The sequence below is a fragment of the Arvicola amphibius genome, chromosome 3, assembly GCF_903992535.2.
Source record: "Arvicola amphibius chromosome 3, mArvAmp1.2, whole genome shotgun sequence".
Taxonomy (NCBI): Eukaryota; Metazoa; Chordata; class Mammalia; order Rodentia; family Cricetidae; genus Arvicola; species Arvicola amphibius.
The window spans coordinates 24,400,250-24,424,448 of NC_052049.1; the positions used below are offsets into that span (position 1 = coordinate 24,400,250).

The 24,199-nt window shown below is 38.8% G+C and overlaps 1 protein-coding gene across 1 annotated transcript; it reads right to left on the bottom strand.

Moving 5' to 3' along the window:
* Positions 1-23,264, bottom strand: LOC119809588 (UDP-glucuronosyltransferase 3A1-like). The gene is made up of 7 exons (XM_038322495.2): positions 23,028-23,264; positions 17,839-17,937; positions 11,205-11,319; positions 7,603-8,134; positions 4,048-4,279; positions 2,869-3,088; positions 1-1,042 (listed from the first exon to the last, which is right to left on the bottom strand). Exons 1-7 carry the CDS (start codon positions 23,119-23,121, stop codon positions 766-768), a joined length of 1,569 nt encoding a protein of 522 aa, XP_038178423.1. The 5' UTR covers positions 23,122-23,264; the 3' UTR covers positions 1-765.
* Between the last annotated feature and the right edge of the window lie 935 nt (positions 23,265-24,199).

The following is a 24,199-nucleotide window of genomic DNA, read 5'->3' on the forward strand; positions in this document are numbered from 1 at the left end:
TTTATTGCTTTTCTTTTTAATCTACTTACTTAACAACACTGAGGTTCATTCTGTATCAACTTATAAATCTCAGATTTATTCTATTTTACATATAGCTGTTACTCCAATAACTGGACAGACTGTAGTTTCTTTTTTTCCTTCTGTAAATTTCTCACACAAGAGGAAATAAATCTTTCATATCAAAATGGTTTCCCCAACCCTTCAATTTTCTGTTAACTTTATTTGTTATTTTATTCATTATCCAGGAAGATAAAAGTTTGTTTGTATGTTGTCATTTTCAGGAAAACTGGTTCTTATTATATCCTGGGAATGGCTGATGCTGCCTAACAGGGTAACAGCACTCTAGGCACCTGAACTCTAAAGAGAGATTATAAAGTAAAATAATAAAGGAGTAAGTAGAATTTGTCTAGTGTGGGGTTTTTATCTCAAAGGATTGGAGAAGTAAGAGCCAGAGACTAGAAGTCACAGAGAAGATAAAACTCTCATAGCACTGTGAATGGCAGAAAGGACCAAAGAGGAGAAATGACCGGGAAAAGAAGGTTTATACTAGAGCAAGGGTAGCCAGGGAATGCTGAGTCCCCATCAGTCAATGTACTGTATGAAGATTATGAAAAAGACAGGAAATAGTGAGGACAGCTATTCCTGCTGGCAGTCCACCAGCAGGAAGAGGGAAAGAGGAGAACCCTGGGAGTTCCTTGTGCTAGGGAACGGGGAAGCCTTTAAAGAGCCAGAGCTCCCAACATCCTCCCCAGGTCAAACTTAACATTATGCCTTCTTTTCCTTCCTAGCCACACACAAGGTCCTGAGCAACAAGCCCAGCACTTTCTTCAGCAGCCACAAGGTTGCCAGAGTGAGCCCCAGCAGGAACAATAGGACATCCAGCAGGTGCTGCACATGCCATGGCTGTTGAAAGCCATGGGGCTTTAGATGTGCTCCTCCCCCTGTTTGTAGGATGTGGTCAATCCAGCCCACCAGACGCTGGGAAGGTGTGAGGGGGTGGGAGCGCCTGATGGCCCTGGCAGTCATTGCTGCAGTCTTGAACCTGAGGGCAGACACAGAGAGAATGTGTTACCAATGTGTTATGCCCGTTCTTGAGAGCTAATAACATAAACACATACACACACACACACACACACACACACACACACACACATTTTTCCTAGTCTATAGCCATCTTCAAAGAAAATTGTTAGCATACATTTAACACTGTCTTCTTGAGTCCCCATTAAAAGTACAAAAAAAGGCTGAAAGTCAAACCTTATACAGAAGGATCAAAATTAACTTTTGAAGGGAAATTTTAAAAAATGACTATGTCTGTAAGGATTGTAGCTATGACAGTGAAGTAACATTCATGTTAAATATATCTGAACATACGTGAATATATATATTTGATTACAATTAGGACATTGAAACATGAGTATTTAGTGAAATCATTGTGTGAATGGGCAAGTGATATGTGGGTCAACTGTTCTTGTCTCTGTTTCTGTCTACTTTGTTCTCGATTTGTGAAAATCTCCTTTATAACAGTAGAAACAGATACTCAGTGCTTCCTCGTGATGCCCACTTTCTGTGTGCTAGTGTGGGACAGACAGTGATGACACACATGACTGAGACATTACAATCTATTAAAGGGTCAAAGAGAAAGTACTGTATGATGACTGAGCACAAGTACAGAAAAATAACAGCCAAGTACATGATCTCCTAGGAGGACAGCATTGGAGAGACTGTCCTGTGAGGTCCACACAAAGACCCTGAGGATAGGAGACCACTGCAGTAAGGACATGCGAAGGTCCTTGTCATGGTTTGAGGAAACAATGGCTCCCACAACCACAGATATCTGAATGTTTGCTCCAGTTGGTGGACTGTTTAGGAAGGATTAAGAATTGTGCTTTTTGCAGGAGGAGGTTTGTCACTGGAGGTCTTTAAAAAGGCCCACACCAGGCCCAGTCTTGTTCTTTCTGCCTCCAGCCTGCAGATCAAGATGAAAGCTCTCAGCTACTGCCTCCGTGCCCTGCCTGCGGCCACACTTGCCAACATGAGGGTCATGCACTAACTCTCTGAACTACAAGCAAAGACCAATTAAATGCTTTACCTTATACATAACTTTGTATGTGAGATACCCCAGTGTATGCTGTGAATACCATTGGTTAATGAATAAAACTACTTTGGTCCTGTTGTCACACAGAATAGGGTAAGGTGGAATTTCCAAAAAGATAGAGGAGGAGAGAGTAAGCTGAGTCAGAGAGAAGTAATGTAGCCACCTCAGGAGACAGATCCTGAATGTAAGCTTATTGGTTGGCCACAAACTCATGGTGATGAACTGATTAAGAGAGATAGGTTGATTTAATATGTAAGAGTTAGCTAGAAATATGCATAAGCTAATAGACTAAGCAACAATTTTATTAACATAGTTTTGTGTGATTATTTCAGGTCTGGGCAGCCAGGAAACAAACAAGGAGCCTCTGAAACAACTTTGGTCATAGTACCTCCTCACAGAAATAAAACAGTAACTAAAACAGTCCTCTAGTGATTCAATTGAAATTCTATATGTATATGATGAGTAGGAGATCAGCCATATTAAGAACATACAAATGTTCTCTGCTGCCTCATTTGGAATTCTATTATAGGTACACAAAATATAAGAGGTCATAAAGATAATGAATATACAAGAAATTATCACACCACATCAGTTATAAGCATATTTACAGTACCTCATGTGAAATTAGGATTAATACTAAAGGAAAAACAGGACTTTCAAGTAACCACACCGCACAGAATTCTAGTTTTATTGATAAACAAACTACACAGACCCCTTAGTGTTAGGCCTGCATTCAGTGTAAGCAACCCCAACCCCAAAGAGCGGCATACCTCTTGTTTTCAATGACTTCTTTCAGTGTAACTGCAAATGACCCTGCCTTGAGAGTCTCTGCCTGAACTGAAACACCCATTTTTTTGGCTTCTATAAGGACCAAGTTTTCAGGCTGGTCTGCAAAGAAGGGAATCCCCACCATGGGTACTCCATGCTGGATGGCCTCTATGATGCTATTCATTCCACCATGGGTGACAAAGAGACGAATACTAGGATGAGCTGTTGCAAAAGACAGAGATGATCCAATGTGTCACTGTGAAAGTCTCAGATACCAGGTAAAGCAGCAGAGCCAAGAAATATCAGCGTGTTGTAGAGAATGGGTTTACTGAATTTTCCTTTCAGATTTACAATGTTGTAGGATATGATCTCCAGTTTTTGCTAGGTAGATAGATGCCTTACTTCAGTCTAAAACTATCACAAAATCTACCCATGTTCCCTGGAAAACAAATGTTTTCCCTGTTGTGAAGCATGTGATTTTACTGAATATAGATCTATGTGAAAAATTTCCCAGCTTAATTTGAGTGACAAACTTATTCGTAAAATACTGACTGAACCATTGAGTGTGGAAGTGATGGGTCTACAGAATGTCACCAAGAAACAAATGATTTTAGGGGAGGTGGCTAACGGAATTTCCCTTTGCTCAAGAAATCAGTATCCCCTTATCATATTGTAAGGTTTCCCTGGTTGGCTCTCAAACAGCTTCCACATCCTCACAACCACAGCATTAATGTTGTAAGTGTCTGAGTTTTCAGCCCTTTCCAGACAACCAAGATGTGTCTACATGCTTACATTCATATGTGTGTCTCCAAACATGTGAAGCAGTTCTCACATCATTGTGAGAATTGCGAGAACTGCCCCAAGGAGCAGCTATAATTCACATGGTTCTTTAGTTGTGTTGGAGGGATCAGTCTGGAGTTCTGATAATTCAAGACTACCTATCTGTTTAGGTACTTGGGGCCTGTCTGAGTAGGGAAGGATAAGGAAATAGCTGCTATCGTCAATCTAGAGCAAGCCTGATCCCCCCAAGAACTCTAGTTGCTTTTGCCTGCCTGCTAGAGACCTATCTTTAAATATCAGCAGACGTTTCTTCTACATGCCCAAGTGCTCAGACATTAGTGATCTAGTAAGTCCAAGAGCACATAAATGGTAATAAAGTAACAGGTCTAGGAGGTGCTTACCCAGAAGGTCAGCTTGGGGAAGCCAGTCCATGATTTTGACATTTGGGGCCATTCTGACGTCTTTGGGCCAATGATCATTCTTAACTGTCCACAGCACGCCTTGAGGGAGGCGAGCAAAGGCACTGTTCATCTCCGTAATAAGTTCCTTGGTCTGATACAAGGATGCTACGGAGCCCAGGGCCACAAGGACAAAACCTGAGTCTCCAAACTTAGAGATAAAATCCTCCAAGTCCTAGAAGAAACAAAAAGGAAAGAAGGCAAAAGAAGTGATTTGTAAAAGCCAAGGCACCTATGACATAAAACCAGGTCCGGTGTTGAATAAACAAAGCCATGCTTTAGTTGATTACGTTCCATGTGAAAAATTTCCTTTCCTACCCCTGTACAGCTGTGCTCTGAGTACAGCCTGCATTGATCAACAGCCCTCTATTCACCGTTGGCCCCTTTTGAATTTCTCTTCCAAGCAAATGCATGTACAAGATTTTATTTGAGTAAACTATTTCTACTGCTTAAAGTATAAATTCAGCATAAACTGATTATTCAGGGCATTTTCTTTCACAACTCCTTTGGACACCATTTGTACTATTTTATAATCATGCTGGAAATATAGCATACAAAATTTCTTCACTCTCTGTGTTGCATAGTGTCTTCTACTCTGACATTGTTTTCTAGCTTTGATTACAGAGTAACGATAGCTTCATAGAATGGGTTGATAGTCGACTGTCCTATGAAACTGCCACAAACATTTACAGAGGAACTGGCATTAATTCTTAAGTGTTTCACTTAATTCACCAGTTAATCCATGTTGTATCAAGCTTTCTTAATGAAAGATCTTTGTATTATTTCAGTCTAATTTAATCCCATCAGTTTCAGATTCTCTATTTGTTCTTAAGTCAGTTGTGTTAACAAACATGCATAGGAATTTGTCAATTCATCTAGGATAAATAAATTAATGATATATCCTGTTTGTATAATTTCTGCACAATCTATTGTTTTATGTAATAGCAGATAATTTTCCACTTTAGAACATAGTTATTCTATTTTTCTCTCTTATTTATTTTCTTAATGACTCTAATAATTTATCACCAAACTGCTCTTTTGATTTTATTGATTCTAATTTTTTATTGTTTCAATCATCTACACTGTGATTCTTTTAAGCTTCTCCTTTCCACTAGCACCCTATTCATGCCTCTCTTCATCACTGTGCCTTATATAGAATTGTTAGGTTATCAATTACAAGTACCTTGTGTGTATTAATGAAGATAAGAACAGCTACAAATTATATATTAAGTCTTGAGTTTATTATTCTCTATTATTATATTGGTTTTTTGTCACATTTTCCTTGATATATAATATTTGCAAATGTTCCTTTTGACTTTTCCCTTACTTTCACTGGTTGTAGTATACTGCATTGTCTATTTTTATATGCTGTTAATTTCTATCTCATCCCACTGTGATATTTGCATTAATTCAAATTTTTGAACTGGAGTTGCTTTTGGCATCTAAGGCATAAACCAAGGAATTTGTACTGTGCATTAGGGAACACAGGCTCTGATCTTGTTGGAAAGACCACTTGGGACTTGGAAGTTGGTTTAGCAGCCAAGAGAACTGGCTATCCTTCCAGAGGACCAGAGTTCAGTTCCCACACTTAGGTCTCGAACACCTGCATGCAACTCTACCTTCAGCCATCCAATGCTCTCTTCTGCCCTCTTCTGGGGCCAGACATGCCATGCACATGACGCATAGACTTATATGCATGCAAACACTCAGGCACATAAAATGACCTAAAAAATAAATTCAAAAAATGCTCTATGTATTCCTAGTTGTTCTACTTAACCTATGGTGTTATTAAGGCAATAATTTATATGGATATTCCTCTCATTCTAAAACTGTAGATTTGCAGTCATCAGTCATCTATTTCTTCTTTAAATTTCTAACTTTGTTCTTATTTTTATATTATATTTGTGCACATATGACATATTTCATTGTAAAAACTGTTTTACAAATTTGAAATAATATTTGTATAGTGTTTACATTTGACAAAAATTTCAGATAGCTATATATAGGTTTTAGTCCTCTGTGAATGTTTTGATATAGAGTCCTCTTTTCCTTATACTGAAAACCACCATAGTTTATTTTGCTTCTCCATGATTCATTAGGAAACATGTGGTTGAACATCCCTCAGAGTAGATTCCAGACTCTTTTGTCAGGTATTACTTCAAAATATTTCTTCCCACTCTTCTCCTTATCAATTCCATCTTCTCTCTGTGCCAATATCTGAATTATCTGTCTAGAAGGTGACGGTTCTGTCAGTCACTTCTACATCCCACCAACTTGGGTTTTCTGGAGATTTTCTCCAAAGTACATATGAGAAACCTTATTCTTTTTCCAGAAAAAAATATAATTATATTCTTTACTGTTTACTCCCTAAACACTTCTCACCCACTGCAAGAAGGGTAGGCACTCTGGTACCCGCGGGAACCAGAAGAAATCCATACCCTCTCTGCTTTGTGCTGAAAGCAGGAGAAACATCACCTTCATCACCTCAGCATTTTGGCCCCCACTGTATAAAATCAAAGGAGGTCATTATTCCCAGCATGGGACAGGGAACCCCACAGTGACAACTAACCAACAATCAAACATCCTTAGCTCTCTGTACATTCAAATTTTCAGCTGTAGTGACCCTGAGTCTATATTGAACACGCAAATTACATGCAGCATTGATAGTTTGCAGTACTGGATGGAGTACAAAGGGCTCAGTAGGCTAAGAACACTAAATAACACAATCAGTTCTTCTTGTCTCTATTGGTAAGTTCTATCTAGGTACATGCCTTGTGAAAGTGTTATCTGTTTCATGATGAAGAGCTTGCCTCCTTAACAAATACTATATGTATGAATATTCACTATATTTGTTACATATATAGCTCAAAATTCAATGGGAAATAGCAATACTAACTAAAGGGCTTATTCCACCAAAGCCAGAAATACATAGGTTCAAAAGAAACTCAAACATTCTACTATATAGCCAAGTCTTCAACCTTAGCTTGGGATATTCTACCACCATCCTTTCACAACCCTAAAATGGACTCTCAGAGTGCCTACCTTGCCTTAGAGCACTTCCTTTCAGGACATGCCTGCCAAGTGACAATTTCCACCTATGGCAATTAGCAAGAAAATGGCCCCCATGGAGAGTGGCACTGTTAGGATGTATGGCCCTGTTAGATTGAGTGTTGCCTTCTTGAAGGAAGTGTGTCAGTGTACAGTTGGCTTTGAAATCTCCTAAGCTAAAGCTATACCCATTGTCCCGGCTGACTTCCTGTTGCCTGTTGATCAAGATGTAGGACTCTCGGCTCCTTCCTCAGCACCTGCCTGCATGTCACCATGTTTTGGGCCATGATGATAATGGACTAAACCACTGAAACTGTATGCCAACAGAATAATATGTTTTCCTTTATAAAGTTGTTGTGGCCGTGGTGTCTCCTCACAGCAACTAAGACACCACCTAAGCACTGTAAGCCATTGAATTAAAGATAAACTGAGGGCTAAGGTTTCACTCACTTGAGGTATCGGCCTGGCAGGTTTGTCCATCAAGCCTCCCACATAGACTGTGTTGGGAAGCAGGGGACGAGCAAACTCAAAGGCAAAGTCAGAGTTGACAAACCACAGCTCGGCTTTTAGTAGAAGATCAGACAAAACTGGCCGAGAGCCTTCTGCAAAATGTTCCTGGATGGTTGCATCATATTGAGAACGTATTTGTCTTTTCTTCATGGAGAAATCAAAGAACATCAGAAAGTTCTTCACTCGGCCCCAGAAGTCCATTTGGTCAGTTAGTCTTGAACCATACACTGGAACATAAGACAAGGGGCTAGGGAGTCCAAAGTCCATAAAACTAAACTGCGTGGAAAGAAAGGCCACAAATGGTTTTTCAAGTTTCTCAGCAATCAAGAAAACACAAGGTTCTGCTGCATCCAAAAATAGTAGGTCAAAGTTCTTCTTCCTCAAGGAGTCCATGATGTCCTTTCTGCTCAATAAGTGACTGCATACGTCCGCATAGTATTTATATATCTTTACAATAATGTGATGATTGAACCTGCAATAAAATGACAGCAAATATTTGGGGAAGATATTTCTTACTATTTGGAATAATCATAAATTCAATGAAAGTCTTCTACAACTAGGAAAACATAAGCCTATGATAAATTTAATTCTGTGGTGTGTGTGTGTGTGTGTGTGTGTGTGTGTGTGTGTGTGTGTGTTTATGTATATTTCCTTTTTAGGTGATAATTAGAAAAGAGGCCATGAGAGCACTTAAAAATAAAAGACATTAGACGTGATTAGGAGACATAGAAGAATGTGTTGGCGGTTGGGGCGAATTAGAGCAAAAAGGATAGTGAAAGTTATGAATTCTTTAAAATCCATGATAAAACCTAATTTTTCACAGGCTCAAATTTTTAATGGTAAACATAAGTGTGATTGGAAGATTATTATCACAATTCTGAGTCAAACTTCCACTGAAGGTTGTGCTAAACTTTAGTCATCCTATTGATTCTTTCACATCAATGCTTACCAGATACACAACCTGGGAAGATGCACAAGTGTGCTGTGTCATCCTGTGTAGTGATATTTTGTTTGTGTTTTAAAATTGAAGCTTGCCTGAAGATCAGAGTGCAGAACTAAGCCACTAGAGGCCAGGTAGTGGTGGTAAACACCTTTAATCCTGGTATTTGGGAGTCACACATCTTTAATCTCAGCACTAGGAAGGTGGAGACAGGGGTGACATGACTGGGCAGAGAGGAACATAAGGCAGGAGGACACAAGCTGGACGCAGTCTGAGGTTTGGTGGAGACAGATGGAGTCTGGAGATGCAATCTGACTACAGGATCGCCCCTTCGGTCTGAACATTAGTAGTGGTAAAAGAATTCTAGTGTCTGGCTGCACTGTTTTCTGAACCCTCAGGATTCTCCCCCTAATATCTGACTCAGGGATTTATTTATTAAGACCAATTAGAATTCATGCTCCAATCGTACATCAAAAGATCCACAAGATGAGAGCCCAGTGGCACACTCCTATCTTTGCTCATTCTAGACTCAACTTTAAGTCACAACTGTGGTTTGCCTTCAAGGGTTCCTCTATCAGAGAGATGTTATTCAATTTGGCTGTAGGGAGGTGGTGGTATCTTTAAGAGAACAACTTAGTATGAGATTATTAGAGGCCCTTTTCCTTTAGATACTTGAAATGATCTGCAGTGAACTTTGAGTTAACTCCTGTGAGAGATGCAAGCCTGTTCTTTCTTTCCCTTCTCTTGACTCTTCCAATCACACATGCTTTAGTCATTATGATGCCATCAAACTGACTACTGTTAGCCCCATAATCTTGAACTTCCACAAAATTGTGACTTAAATATGCTTCTTTTCATTATATACTCACCTAAATTCTGTTAATCTGTTATAATAGAAGTAGATTTATGCAAATCATAATCCTCTACATTTATCATATACATTCCATTTTAAAATATATATTTAGTTATATCTATCCATCTGAAATATATCTTTGTATATCTAGAAAACATAACTAACATGGCTACAAGATTGACTATTAGAGATGACTATCTATTAACCTGTATTTTTTAATTATAGAATACATTTTTAAATGAGCTGCACAAACACAATACTTTAATCAAGAGAAGAAATATACATAAAACAAAATTGACCTTAAATTTTTAATCAATAAACCTAGATCCATACCAAAGCAAAGTATCCATCTCTATAGTATATCCCCCATTAAATGTAAACAAACACTTATAAACAATATTTAGGAATTTGGACCTAGTTCTCTCCAAACTGCTTCCTGCTTTTTGTTGGGCAAAATAATTTGGGGGGGGGGGTGTTCATGGCAACTTTCAGCAGGTCTTGGTCCATCAAACCACATTAATCTGGAAGGAATTTGCAGGTTCTCATCCTCTGTTGAAACAAAAGAAGAACCTCTTTTCCAAAGCAACAAATTCTTACACCCAAATTTTGAAGTCAAGATACTTTTAAAACATATGTGTTGGTTTAGCTTAGGCCCCAGAATCTCTGTAGCCAAAAAATTCAAAAAAAAAAACAATAATATTTATAATCCAAACTCTCTGTGTATACTCCATCTTTACGTGGCTTACCTTTCTTACTCTATTACTTTTTCTACAAGTTTGATATGACTGTCTGTGCTCTGTCTCTTTAAAAGCTTTGTTTTACTTTTTTCTGTATTTTTTCTTCTCTCGCTCAAACCTGCATACATATATCCAACACTGTGACCCACTTAGATGTCCTTTATCTGAATCTGTCTTTATTGTATATCTGTAATTATTTTATGACCAGGAGCACTTTTTTATGCTAAGCAGGCATGACTAGAATCCAACACCATGGTTCTGCCTGTTGGCTCTACCCAGACCTACATGGCGGAGGCATGTTCTTAACTTCTGTGAGCCATTCTCCCAGCCCCATTTTCAGGCACACAGTAGGTCTATGTTGCCATTAAGCCAGTTGTAACACTCTGTTCACAAACCACATTTAAATGCTCTGAAGCCAGAAATCTCTAGAGTCAGAGCCATTTGTGCAGGTGAACCAGGAAGCCACTGTTTATTAAAGAAGCCATGCAGCTTTTACTGCACCTCTCTTGCAAGCAGAGCCTATCTGAAAAAAAAAAAATGCTATTACCAGGAAACTGTGCTTGCCTCCTATTTCTGTGGGTCTAAAAGCCTTTTTTTAAGCTTTCTTATACTTTACATGGAAATTCTTGCCCAATGCTACTGTGCCAATTTGTTGCCAGAGGCTGCTTGTTTTTTCCCTGACTGCCTTGATTTAAAATAACCATACAGAAATATGTATTAATTGTAATTTGTTTGATCAATATCTTAAGGGTATTTCTGGCTAATTCTTATATCTTAAATTAACCCATTTCTACTAATCTGGGCATCAGCACAAGGTCATAGCCTACTGACACAGTTTCAGCAGCTGTTGGTCATCTACCATGCATTACTCAAAAACAACCCATCCCTACATTGAATAAATCATCCAGTCGTTGCTTCTCTTAAACTCACTCAAAGCATCACACGACTATGATCTACTCATGCATAGGACTTAATCAGCAATACCCTGGTTCCAAGAAATAAAGCAAATTACCTTTCATTAAATAATTCTTCCACAAGGGGATATAATCTATTATGAAATTCTTTTTCCTGATCTTCAGGTGGACGCCAAGTTATAACCTCATATGATATTTTCTCCCTTTTAAAATCTAAGAAAACATCAATTGAGTAACATTTAAACATATCACAATATACCACACATTATTACAGTGATAAAGTATCATAGCTTCACATTTTTGTAGAAATTTAGTTTTGACTTTCAGTGGTTTGTTCTTTGAATCTATTCAATTCTGTAATATAATAACATATATTGAGACTTCACAATAATTCAAGAATTTTTTGTTGTTTTTGTTTTCTTCTTTCTGTTTTTCTAGACAGGGTTTTCTGTATCTTTGGAGCCTGTCTTGTAACTCACTCTGTAGACCAGGCTGGACCTCAAACTCACAGAGATCTGCATGTCTCTGCTTCCCGAGTGCTGGGTTTAAAGGTGTACACCACCAGCGCCCAGATCAAAAAATGAAAAGAAAAAACTTTATACAGTCTTCCGTAATGAAAATTTCCCTGCAACAGATTTCGTTTAAAGACACAGCTGCTATTTTTCACCTTACCGGTGACAAAGCACAAAAGAAAACAGTCTGAAATGGTTCACTGACTTTGTTGTCACGGTGAGTTATGGTCTGCAGTAAACTACAAGTCGGTTTAATTGTAGAAACCCTGTGTTTCACAGAAAAATTAAAATGAAATATGCAATGTGTTGATTTGCTTGTTTGTTTTTTGTTGCTGTTTATTTCGTGTTTGGTGCTTGTTTGTTTGTTCTGTGGCAGAGTCATATTTAGTGACCCCAATTGGTTTTCAACCCAAAATCTTGTTTCTTCAGGCTTGCTAGCACTTAGATTATAAATATGAGCTAGTAAAAAGATGCAGCACGAATTCTAATTGGTCTTAATAATAAAAACCCAGAGGGAGATTGTAGGAACTGAATGCTGAAGGATCGGAAAAGCAGAGCGGCAGCCATTGGTGCTCTTACCACTATCAACGCTCAGACTAAAGGGTGATCCTGTCCCTACGACTCCTCTGACTGCATCTCAGTCTGGATCTGTCTCTAGGAATCCTCCCACTGCCTGAATGTCTCTCCTCCTGCCTTATATTCCACCCTCTGGTCAACCATGTCACTCCTGTCTCCACCTCCCTAGAGCTGGGAATAAAGATATGTGATCCCAAGTGCTGGGATCACCTTTGTGTGAACTCTGTTTCTCATTTAGACAAATTCAATCTCACGTAGCCCAAAGTGGACTTGAACTCACAAAGATCCATCTGCCTCTGTCTCCCAAGTGCTGGATTAAAGGTGTGTGCCACCATTACCTGGGCTCTAGGGCTAACTAGTGGCTTAGCTCTGCATTTGATCTTCAGGCAAGCGCTATTTGTTATAGCATAAACAAAATATCACCACACAAAGACATTTTGCAGTTTGATTAGATTCAAAGGTTCTACTGCTAGTCAAAAAAAGAAAAAATGGAAGGTAGGAAGGAAGGATGGATGGAGAAAAGGAAGGGAGAGAGGGAGGGAGGAAGGAAGGAAAGAAGGGAGGGAGGGAGGGAGGAGGGAGGGAGGAGGGATGGAGGGAAAGAGGGAGGGAGGAAGGACCAAGGAAAGTGAAGGAAGGAGAGAAGGAGGGAGAGAGGAAGGAAGTATCCACCATGCTTTAACTGACCACTTAAGCACTCATGTGTAATGAATAATCTGATTCCACTTTTGAAGTTTGACTCCTGAAATTTCAAGCTATATCTCTCATTTTACAAGAAACAAAAAGTTTAACCCATCCTTTCATATTATTGATGAGAATTTCAAATCAAGAGACCTAGGCCAAAAACAGAATTCTCACATGAACCTAACTGGAGAGTTTCAATAATTAGTATTTGATGAGAAACTACAGGATTAAAACTTTCTTTTCTTTGTTCCTGCATCATGTGACACAGCCCAACCCTATATTGGATCTCAGACAAGGTCATGATTGTAGATTGCAGGACAAACTGTGGCTGACTTTCCTCAGTAGAAGGACTCTCACCTGTATGTGTGCAGGGCAGTGGTACACACAGTAAAGTGTTGGGACAGATGCACCATATAAAATATATCCAGATGAATAGATCTAACTGAATGCTTATGACCACACAACACTGATAGCAGTCACAGAGGATCCCGGAAAATGCCCTTTTCTGTCGTTACTGATTCCATTTCTACAGCTAAAAAAAAATGTTATAAAAGGTGTTGCATGAAGAAGCAGCCACAGCATCATGGAAACACAATCCATGGTTCACTTCAAACTTGATTTTAGACTTGGACCTTTCAAAATTGCCATTCTCTTTGATGATTCTGGGTAGGTCTCTCTGGGGGAAGTAGTTAATAGGAGAAGCTTAGAAAGACAAACATCATCGCCAAGGGAAGCCAAGCAACAATCAGAAGAAGGAATTGAGTGTGGATTAAGTGTTGTACAAGAACATACACAAAGATGTTCAGAGAAAACTGCAAAGGACTTGCATTACATTTTGTGTCTCTAAATTAGCATTAATATCAGGGGAATTTGACTGGTAGGAAATGGTATCAAATGCATTAAGCCACATTATAGTAAAAGTTTCCAACCTCAGAATATGTCACTACATTTAATTTGCACCATCTCAGTCTTTCAATGTCACCAAATGTAAAACTAGAGAAAAAAAAATGAGTGACCCATCTACAGTGAGACTAAGTATTCATAGTCCTACATAGAAACTACTTTCCCGCCTTAACCCGTGATGGGCTTGGGTGTGCATTTAGCAAATTCTAAAGTTCTTAGCACTTAGTCAGTTGAACAAAAAAAGTAGTGCTGTGGGTCCTTTCTAACATGGGATATTTAACAATGCTGCCCAAAATTGGAAAATACTGGGCCTTCATTGAGTACAGTTAGAAAAGATGTTTAAACCAGAGATGGTTAGCCCACCCTATCTCTATTTAAAAGCACAGTTTGAACTATTGTTAAATCTATAAAGAAAAAAATACCTGATGAACTATCACTGCATCATAATAACAAGGGCATGGTATAGTCCATGCTATAAGAGCACATTTGCCATTCATTCTGCCTAATGAATATGCATGTACTTTTTAGAAGCTTGTCAATACATACCCATTGCTGGTATCTTTATCACTCTAAGGACACTGGGGCCTGGTAGAATGTAGCTGATGAATGAGGTGGAGTGTAGTCTCATGCAATAGCCAACTTTATTCAGAGCATGAGACAATTTATACTGTGAGTGTTAAGAAGAGTCACCTGAGGAAAGTGGACATGGACAAAATGCACATGGCAAAACATATTTTATCAAAGAGGTTTATAAACAGATACCAAGTGGCTGGAGCTATGGCTTAGCAGTCATGTGCCATACTCATAAGCACTCAGAATTCTAATGCAATCATGTCCCGACACTAGTGTTTCTGTTGTTGCTGTTTTTCCAGTTTTATCTTAAACCAAGATGTCATCAAAACTGGTGGTGGAGAAGGAATACAAAACCTTTCCTCTACTTCTATTATGCATACAAAGAGTAGGGATAATGAAGGAAAGCAAACCATCTAAGAGAAGATTCACATAAGCAAAGGTATAAGACTAAATTTCAAATAGATGTGGTTACCTTTGTTCTTATTCTCTATAAAATAAAAAAAAAAACCCACTAAGGATACGAGGACAAAAAATCAGAAAAGGCGTATTTTGCTCTGACTCTGCAAATGCCATCTCTCTGTCTAAAAGCACACTGTAGAGATACCATGAACATGTATCAGGCAGAATAGGCACATATGATTCTTTTCAACCAATGGCAGCCCTGCTCTGAGACTATTAAATCATTTTATGGGTAGTAGAATCTAAAGGCTGCAAAGAGACGGAAATGTCAGAAAGCTCAGGAGCAGGAAAACTCCCCAGTGGTTACCAAGGAATTTCACACAAGAACTATTCCTTTTCAGGATCCAACACTTGCTGTTACCATCACGTGGGGAGGTGTTCTGTGTTGTCTTCTTGGGTCCCCTGGTAAAGGTGATATTATCTGGCTTCTGATTTACAAGTGCTTTTATGTTCTGTTCAGTTGTTGTTATTGATTTTCTTTTCAGAATGAGGCCTGTCTGGCCTCTGGGTTAAGATATCATTCTGTTCTATCCAATTTGTTTCAGAGCTCAGAATATTGTGACAGGTGGCACAGCCTCTAATTTTTACCTTGGAGTGTGTCCCAACAAATTGGTTCAGCTACATCTATGATTACATGAAAAAATAAAAATATTCTGTGTTCTTGTCAGAAAGTTTGGCCACTCCTCCACTGAGTATCTTTCAAAGGATCTAGAAAGTGAGGAAAGTTTTGTTCTTGTGTTAATGTACTGTCCTCCATGCTTTCCCCCATTTTAAAGAAATGGATACAACAGAATAATGGGTGACTTTTGAAGGCATGTGTACAGATTCAGATAGGTGTAGCAGGACTGAAAGTCTAGGGCAATGTACTCCAGGTTAGTATATACATATTTTTATCCATATCTACAGATGGTAATATTTCCTACACAACCAGGACTCAGAATTCTAGGAATCAATGACTAGAAATAGGAGATAAATAATCCACTAGTTACTTTAGGGATATTCTAGCAAGGTTTCCATCCCTGATCTTGCAATGTTTGTAGACACTAGAAAGAGGCAACGGATGACTGGGAAGGAGAATCTGATGGCAGTGGTGAGCGAAGGACACAAGGAAAGGGGAAGTATGGGAAAATAGTGAGAATAACAAGGTTTAAGTGGCAAAGAGGACAGAAGGTCATCAAAAAGTTGGGGGAGGGACAAGCCAAAACTAAGGATTATACAGAAACCATATGGAAATTTACTAATCTTAAAGCTAACATTAAAATTCTCCTGGGAGATAGAAAATAAAGACTAACCCGTTATCACATCTGAAATGTCAAGTGTTCATAGACAGAAAAAGGATCTCTGAGTTGGGAGTGGTGACTCATGTTTATAATTCAAGAAGTTGAGAAACTAAGGTAAGAGAGCAATGATGTGAGTTTGACAACAACCATGGCTACATGAGAGGATTCTACAACAGCCTGGGCCTGATTCAGAAAAAAAATCAGAAAAAGAAAAAGAAAGAACACAAGGGGAGCAAATAGGAGGTCATGGTGGCAGAGGAGAGAAGAGAGAGTGGAAATAAAAGACAAAAGAAATCTGAAATCAGCACCACTTGAATCTATGGGGAAATTTTGCATATCTTTTGTGCATACTTTGCTAAAGGAGGAGAAAGTCTGTATCTTTGAGCAATAGATCAAAGTTTGTGGGACTAAGAAAACAGGGTGAGCATGAATTGCAGTTACAAAACCAGAATAATAAGGATAATTAAATCTATAAAAATATATCTGGATAAAGAACGGAAGTTTCCTGGGCTCTGTGCCCTAATCTATCAGCAGTGACTGATGATAGTCTTCAGTTTGATTATTATTCTCTGTATTCAATAAATTAAGAGTTTTGGGGGAGCCACTGATTCTTCAAGAATCTGAAGTCTTCTCAATCACAGATCCTAAAATTTAAGCATAAATATAAAGTTCACTGAAAAATAGTTCTTAAATTGTAGGTCTCATTAAAAAAAAAACACATATGGATTTGTGTGACATCGAGTGTAGCAATTCTTGATAATTAAAGCCCTCAGTATGGCAGAACATGTCTGTTCAACACTACAATCAGACACATTTGACATAAGTGTTTCTCATATGATCAATAATCATGTGTGGTGCTGACTGGGAGTGACACTCAAGTAATTTAATCTATTTTTGTTGCCATAATAAAATACTTGATATTAGTTAACATATTTTAAATATTTTACTGAGATGGCTCTGTAGTTAAAAGTGTGTATTACTGAGGGCCCATATTTAGTTCCAAACAACCACATCCATCAGGCAGCTCACAATTGCCTGTTAACTCCAGGTCCAAGTGATCCAACCACTTCTTTTGACCTCATTGGACTCTTGGACATTTATGCCTAAATACACACAATCACACACAAATATACATAATGAAAATAAAAATAAATCTAAAAAATACTTTAGCTCATAGATATAAAGATTGACCATCCAGAATTGCATGGAGCTGTGTGAATAGCCTTTGATGGGTGCCATTTCACTGCATCTTAATACAGAAGGTGATGTGTGTAATGCATGATAAATACAAGAGCCACATGACAAAGGAGAAGAGGCCAGAGAAGAAAAGGATCTTTCTTTTAAAAACAGTTACCCGACTGAGAAATAATCCACACCTGGAAGGACAATGTAATTCCTTTCCAAGTGTAAACCTTCATAGGCCAATCAGCTTTTATTAGGCCTACTTCTTAGAGCTCAGTAATGTTCAATACCTTTGGTTCTTGCACATTAAAGTTTGGGGGACATACTACAATTATTGCCACCTTATACCATGAAGTAACATAGAGAAATATGTCATAGAAGGCAAAGAAAACATAGTCTAATGATATCTATAAAGCTTATACATACACACACACTCACACACACACACACAGACACACACACACCATGATTTCTCTTGAAATAAGACCAAGTACACAACTTTTATCAAAAGCTAGTATTTACCACTTACATTGATTTAATATAATAATTGATTTTAAAAGTACCTTGGAAGAGAACATTTTTGTAAAGCAGATTGGTCACATTATGGCCATGGTCTTGAAGAATTTGTGACACATGGTTCATCACTCTATAATGGCTTCCACCTAGAAACAAAATAAGTTCATTTTGTGGAGAACTGACATAAAGAAATACAAATGTAAGTGTAAAGACGTAGAAAGCCGCACAATCCATAGAAAGAAACCAGCTCTTCCCTGCCCTCAGTTACACTGTAGGTGATATCCAGGACAAGAACCCAGAGCTCCCCACCAAAGATACGAAGACTATGCCTGAAGAGAGGGACAGCAATTAAGGTCATTTGCTGCTCTCACAGAGGACTTGGATTCAGTTCCCATGATGGCTCACAACCATCTAAAACTCCATTTCCAGGGAAATCAACACCCTCTTCTGGCCTCCACAGGCATTTCTTGCACATGTTATAGGCTATATGTGCAGCCAAAAGACTCATAAGCATAAAATAAAACTAAACATTTTACAAATCCAAGAGTTCCCATGCTTGATGTAATGAGCTACTCTGTGGAGGCCCAAAAAACGTGAGCCTTTTCCAATTTGTCTGAAGGTCGGAGAGTTTTAGATTATTCAAAATTGTTAACAACAAGTGTGGCTACACACCCTAACTTAAGGTGTGGTTGCTTTGTGTTTTGGTCGTTAAAATGGCTCAGACACGTAGATCCACTCCACCCTGAACAAAGGTCAGAGCACTCAAGTATACTTCTGCTCCTTCTTTAGAATTAAGAGATTTGACCTAGGAAGTGGCTGCCTTCAGGATATATGCTCTAGAGTAGGTTCACGGCCTAAAGAACAGAATGTGTTTCTCAAGAATTAATGACTTGATGTCTCAAGTACCGAAGCAAATAACTGTTCAAGTTGTGCTTTGTATCATGTTAAAGTAGTCTTTTGTCTTCTTCCCCTTTTTGTATTGGTTATAAAAGTGTATGAAAAATGAATGAAACGAATGCTGGTGAATTCAGCATTCAGTGTTCACTGAGTTGTTCTCTCATCCCTTTCCTATGTTTTGTTATTCTTTCTCAATTAAAATTTTCTGCCGGGCGGTGGTGGCGCACGCCTTTAATCCCAGCACTCGGGAGGCAGAGGCAGGCGGATCTCTGTGAGTTCGAGGCCAGCCTGGTCTACAAGAGCTAGCTCCAGGACAGGCTCTAAAAAAGCTGCAGAGAAACCCTGTCTCAAAAAACCAAAAAAAAAAAAATTTCTATTCCTCAAGCTCCTACCCTGTCACTTGGGAGCCTGCCACAGCTAGGCATGCCCCAAAGGTTGACGTAAACACTACTCTCCTTGGACATTAGACACTCTTCATCTTGTGTTACATTTATATTTTCCACAGTGTGTCTTCCCATCACTATAGTCATTGAGCTCAAAACAAATTACCACACTGAAGGAAAATACATCATAATAGAAGTATGGAGCTCTCAGTTAAGAAATTTCTCTTCTTAGCCCTCATTTTATGCCCTTTGAAATAAAGTCATTAAGGACCATGAGGCCTCGACATATGGGATGGTTGTGAAGAGCACCAGACACATGAGAAACCTTGGCAACATAAATTCTCCAACAATCTGGGGATCCTTGGGAAATGTATGTATATCGTTACAACAACAGCTTCTTTTTGGCCACAATTTCTTTAGAACATTAGTTTTGAGTCCAAAGTAGAAGCAGAGAAAGATGAACTAAGAAAAGAAATGGAAGCTGTATAACAAAGGCTGGGAAGGCAGAATGACTGGGAGAGCTAAAAGCACCATAATTACATTAGGGCAGAGCAGGAAACTCAGGGAAATGGAATGTATCTGTGGAGTGAGTCTATTATCATTCATATTTGTGTTGTCTGAAATAACACAGCATGGATAAAAGCCCAATACACCTTGGGCTCCTTGCTCCTGTTCTCATGGATGAAGAACAAGGGTGTCCAGTAAGACATCCATTCTAATGAATGCTCATTAAAAAAGTGTTCTTCCTGGGGAAAGCCTGGGGGTTTCAAAATGGACAAACTAAGTCAGTGAGACCAGGAAAAAGTGTTGTATCAAGACTTGGGATCTTTACATTTATTACATAAAAGATCCAGGACAAAAGGAGATAGATGAAGCAACTTCTTCACCTGAGGCTCAGGGATCATTTCAGAATGCGAGGCAAGATGAATAACAGCCAAAGGAACATGGAGTTTGCTGTGAGGTTATTTCTTGTAGGAATGTCAGAAGCTAAACTCATAAAATCTCACTAGCAAGAACACCTAAACATGTGCTGAACAAGGACAACAAACATATACATGCTAAAGTCAAGGTGGGAAAGCCTAGGAGCCTTCAACCCTGCAAACACATACATGCAGACACACACACATTCAGATAGAGAGAGAGGGGAGAGAGAGAGAGAGAACAATAAACAAACAAAAACAACTGCAATGAATATAGAGACAACTAAGAAATACTGAGAGTGGGAGAAACAGGCTTCCGTAGGGAAGATCACACTAACTGGTTATCTAATACTGAATGATCATCTCTAAAATCGTACATACAAATAACACTATACACACTGAGCAGGTTATATTTAATAGAACATATGGATAAACACGTACATGTATGCATGGTGCAACAATTAATAAAAATGAGATTATGTGTTTCAAAGAGATGATGGAGATGTATATGGGAGGGTTTAGAGGGAGGAAGGGAAGGGGAATATGGTGTAATATAATCTCAAAAAAGGTATTTTTTAAAGAAGGTAAAACATCGGTATCAGAATTTTTAAAAATACTGAGCATGTCCCACTATGGGGATGATCATTAGGAAATGTGTGTGAGTTACCTATGCAACATTAGAAAGGTGAGTTGTGGGTCCTGCAAGAGACTGCCCAGGCCCTTGATTCTTGTTTTCCTCTATAGAGAACCTAGAAGAAGGTTCAAGCCCATGTCTACTCTCTGTGTTTTGCTACAGCACTGAGGTCCTCAGGCTCTAACCCTGAGAGTGATTTAAGGGTGACACAGTATTGTTTGAGAAAGGCTGAATACAACATCCCCTTGGGGCACACTTTCAAATTTTTGCATTCTCTTACCCTAAACAAGAAAAGTAGATGACATTTGAACCATAGAATACAGAATTATAATACCATCCATCTTCAAAAATGTTGAGAAAGTAGATAAAACACAGTAGGGCCCACTAGAATCTCCCTGGTGATTTGAGTCATTGCTTCAATTTTACCTTGGGAAAAGTATTTCTAATATTTATCTCTTAGAAATTTAGGGAAAATCTTCAAATGTCTTACCCCTGCCACTGAGAAAGGACTTGGATTCTAGGGCTTAGTAGTACATCTAAATCTCTGTCCCCTGTCCTGTGTGATGATTACTTCTACAGCAGTTAAAGGAAAACTTCTGCTTTCCATAAAACTATCATCTTCCAGGAGGTGATGGCATAGGCCTTTAATTCCAGCACATGGTAAGCAGAGGCAGTCTGATCTTTGTGAGTTTAATGCCAGTATGTTCTACAGAACAAATTCCAGGACAGGCAGAGCTGCACAGAGAAACTCTGCCTAAGCAAGCAAACAAACAAACAAAGTCCACAAAGGAGGGGCCAAGGCTGGAAAGATTGCTCTATGGTTAAGAATTCTGGCTGTTCTCACAGAGAACTCAGGTTCAATAACCAACACCCAATGGAAGCTCATAACCCACCTATAACTCATGTTCTAGTAGATCTGAAGTCTTCTTTCAACCCGCACAGGGACTGGGCACATGGTTGCCAAACAGACATACATGCAGGTAAAATGTTCATGCAATAAGAATTTTTTAAAAATTTTTTTAATTATCATCTTATTGAGATAGTTAGGAGCAATGAATAGGACAGGATACAACGAACTTTCTGTTCATTGTTAAATCCATAATGTCATAGCTCTGCCATAAAACACTAGATTAGGACCAAGGTTGAAAAGCTTAAAGCATTCCCTTATGATTAGACAGCTAAAGGAAGCAGAGTCACAGATAGATACACAAATGTATACACAAGGGGCTTAGTGATAAAATACCTTAATTTATATAAACTTCTTAGCAATTCTACAGAGTAAGCAAAGACATAGCCAGTTTATAAGAGCAGAATCATACTCGCTTCAGAATGAAAAACTCTTCCTTACAAGTACTGCAAAATAACCTAAGTAAGCCATCCAGCTTCACTTGATTTTCATTAAGTTGTAAAACTTATTAACTTTAGAGGTCATGGAGCAAAACAACATGTGAGTTATTTCCTGACAACTTGGCATTGGGGAATAGTTGTTATAACTATTGTGGTCACAGATTGCAAATTAGTGGTCAATGTTCCTTTGTGGAGGTTGAAGTTTACTTTTGCTAAAGTCTTGACTCTTTACTGGCACCCACATAGGTGTCCAATTGAGATTTAAAATAGGAAAATACATTCACCAACTCTCCCTTCCTATTATATGTGTCATTTCCTGCCCTAATCTTAGGGTCACACATATTCAACTTTGAATGCAAACAAGCTGATCATTTGAAAAAATATATTCACAATGTCTAAATATGGGTTTAATGTGGGTCTGTTGCCTTTTAGTACTAATATGTTCCCTTATCCAACCCTTACTTTTATTGGTGATTCTTGTATCCCTGAGTCCTACAAACTATCTTGAGGCCCATTCCAAACAATAGAGCCAGAACAGTTGTGCTGTTAAGAGTAGCATAACAGTTCCCAGAATAATAAGGTGGCCTGCTGGCATGCAAACTTCCGTGGCTGGGTGCTTATACAGGTGAAGGAGTAGTTCTTTTGAAATCAAATATGTTGATATATGTTAGCCTCCCCCAGAAAAAAATCTGGACTAGCTCACTTCTCCAATTTTTGGAGGAATAGACTGATCACTTTTACTAATATTCCTTCTGCCTACTCACAACCTAAGTCCTAGTGAAGGCTTTCTTGTCTTCTTTACAATACACTGCTCAGTGCACCATTGCTGTTTCTACATCAGATGCTATTTCAATGTACTACTTACTCCACTTTTTGGTACAGTCCCTACTAAGCACCACATCGCACACTCCATATGACTTCCCTCAGATTTGATCTCAGCCTAGCTATAAAATCTCGTGTATAGATGATCCACTACATGCTGGTTTTATGAGACATGCCCTCCCCTCCCAAGTATCCTGGTCCTCCAAGACTCTACATTCCCCACAGGCACTCACCCATTGTAGCTATAGTCAGTATTTTTGAAGCCTCCAAGAAAAGAACCTTGGTGAGGAATAAGCTCACTAGAAGCCAACTCCGATGCTCAGCCATCTGTAGAACTCACACAAGGCAGGTATAGGATCCACACCTTGAGAATGTGCACCAGTAAGGATCCCTGGGAGCCTCTGTCACAATGCCCTCTTGCTCTTTACCTTGTCTCTGCAGATCACTTTCCACTGCACATTCTGTTTCATCTTTCATAAACAGAGTTGCTAGACAGAGAGTTAATATTTAACTTGTCCTTTAGCCACAGTATTTAGCCTCTTTATTGTTCCAATATAACTCTCTAAACTGTGATTGAAGAGACCTTAAGAAATCCTTTAATGACAGCATCTTGAAGTGACATGTACCGTGACCATTTTATAGGCCCAGTCACTAACTTACAAGACTCTGCTTCCTCTGCCATTTCTCTACTTGGATCCTATTGCCATATCTGTTACTCTTTAAGCCAGGTTCCAGTTCTAAAATCTCCAATAGGAATTTTAGGGCAGGAAATGACACATATAATAGGAAGGGAGAGTTGATGAATGTGTTTTCCTATTTTAAATCTCAATTGGACACCTATGTGGGTGCCAGTAAAGAGTCAAGACTTTAGCAAAATCATAAGCTAATTTCCCAGGAAAACACCTAAGATTTTCCTCAAGGTCACTCACTAATCACAAATTCACGAACATGTGCTGGTGGCCTAAGTTCAGGACTTTACCTGAGGACAAAGCAATTAAGATTGAACCCACGGTTCTGAATGAGCATCATGAAGCAGAATGGAAGTATTACACCATCCTCCCAAGTGCAAGCACAAGATAGCTTCCAGTTCTGCCACTTGTAAATCCACCCAAGAGGAAGGAGCACATTGTCCAGTGTGGTCATCTTCACATCCTAGTTGAAAACTGATAACTTTCATGAAGTTTCCCAATACATCCTCAAACAGAGGGAATCTGCTTCTGGACTTTCAAAGCATGCAGAGGAATACTGCCTGGAGTTCTGCTTTGCAGCATTGTATCTCGTGTCTGCATCTTTACCTACATCTGAGTGTAAGTATTACATTTGTACATATTCATGTTTGTTTCACATTCATACAACTGAAAAGACCAAAAAAGAGAGAGAGAGAAATAATGTGAGAAAGGAGGCT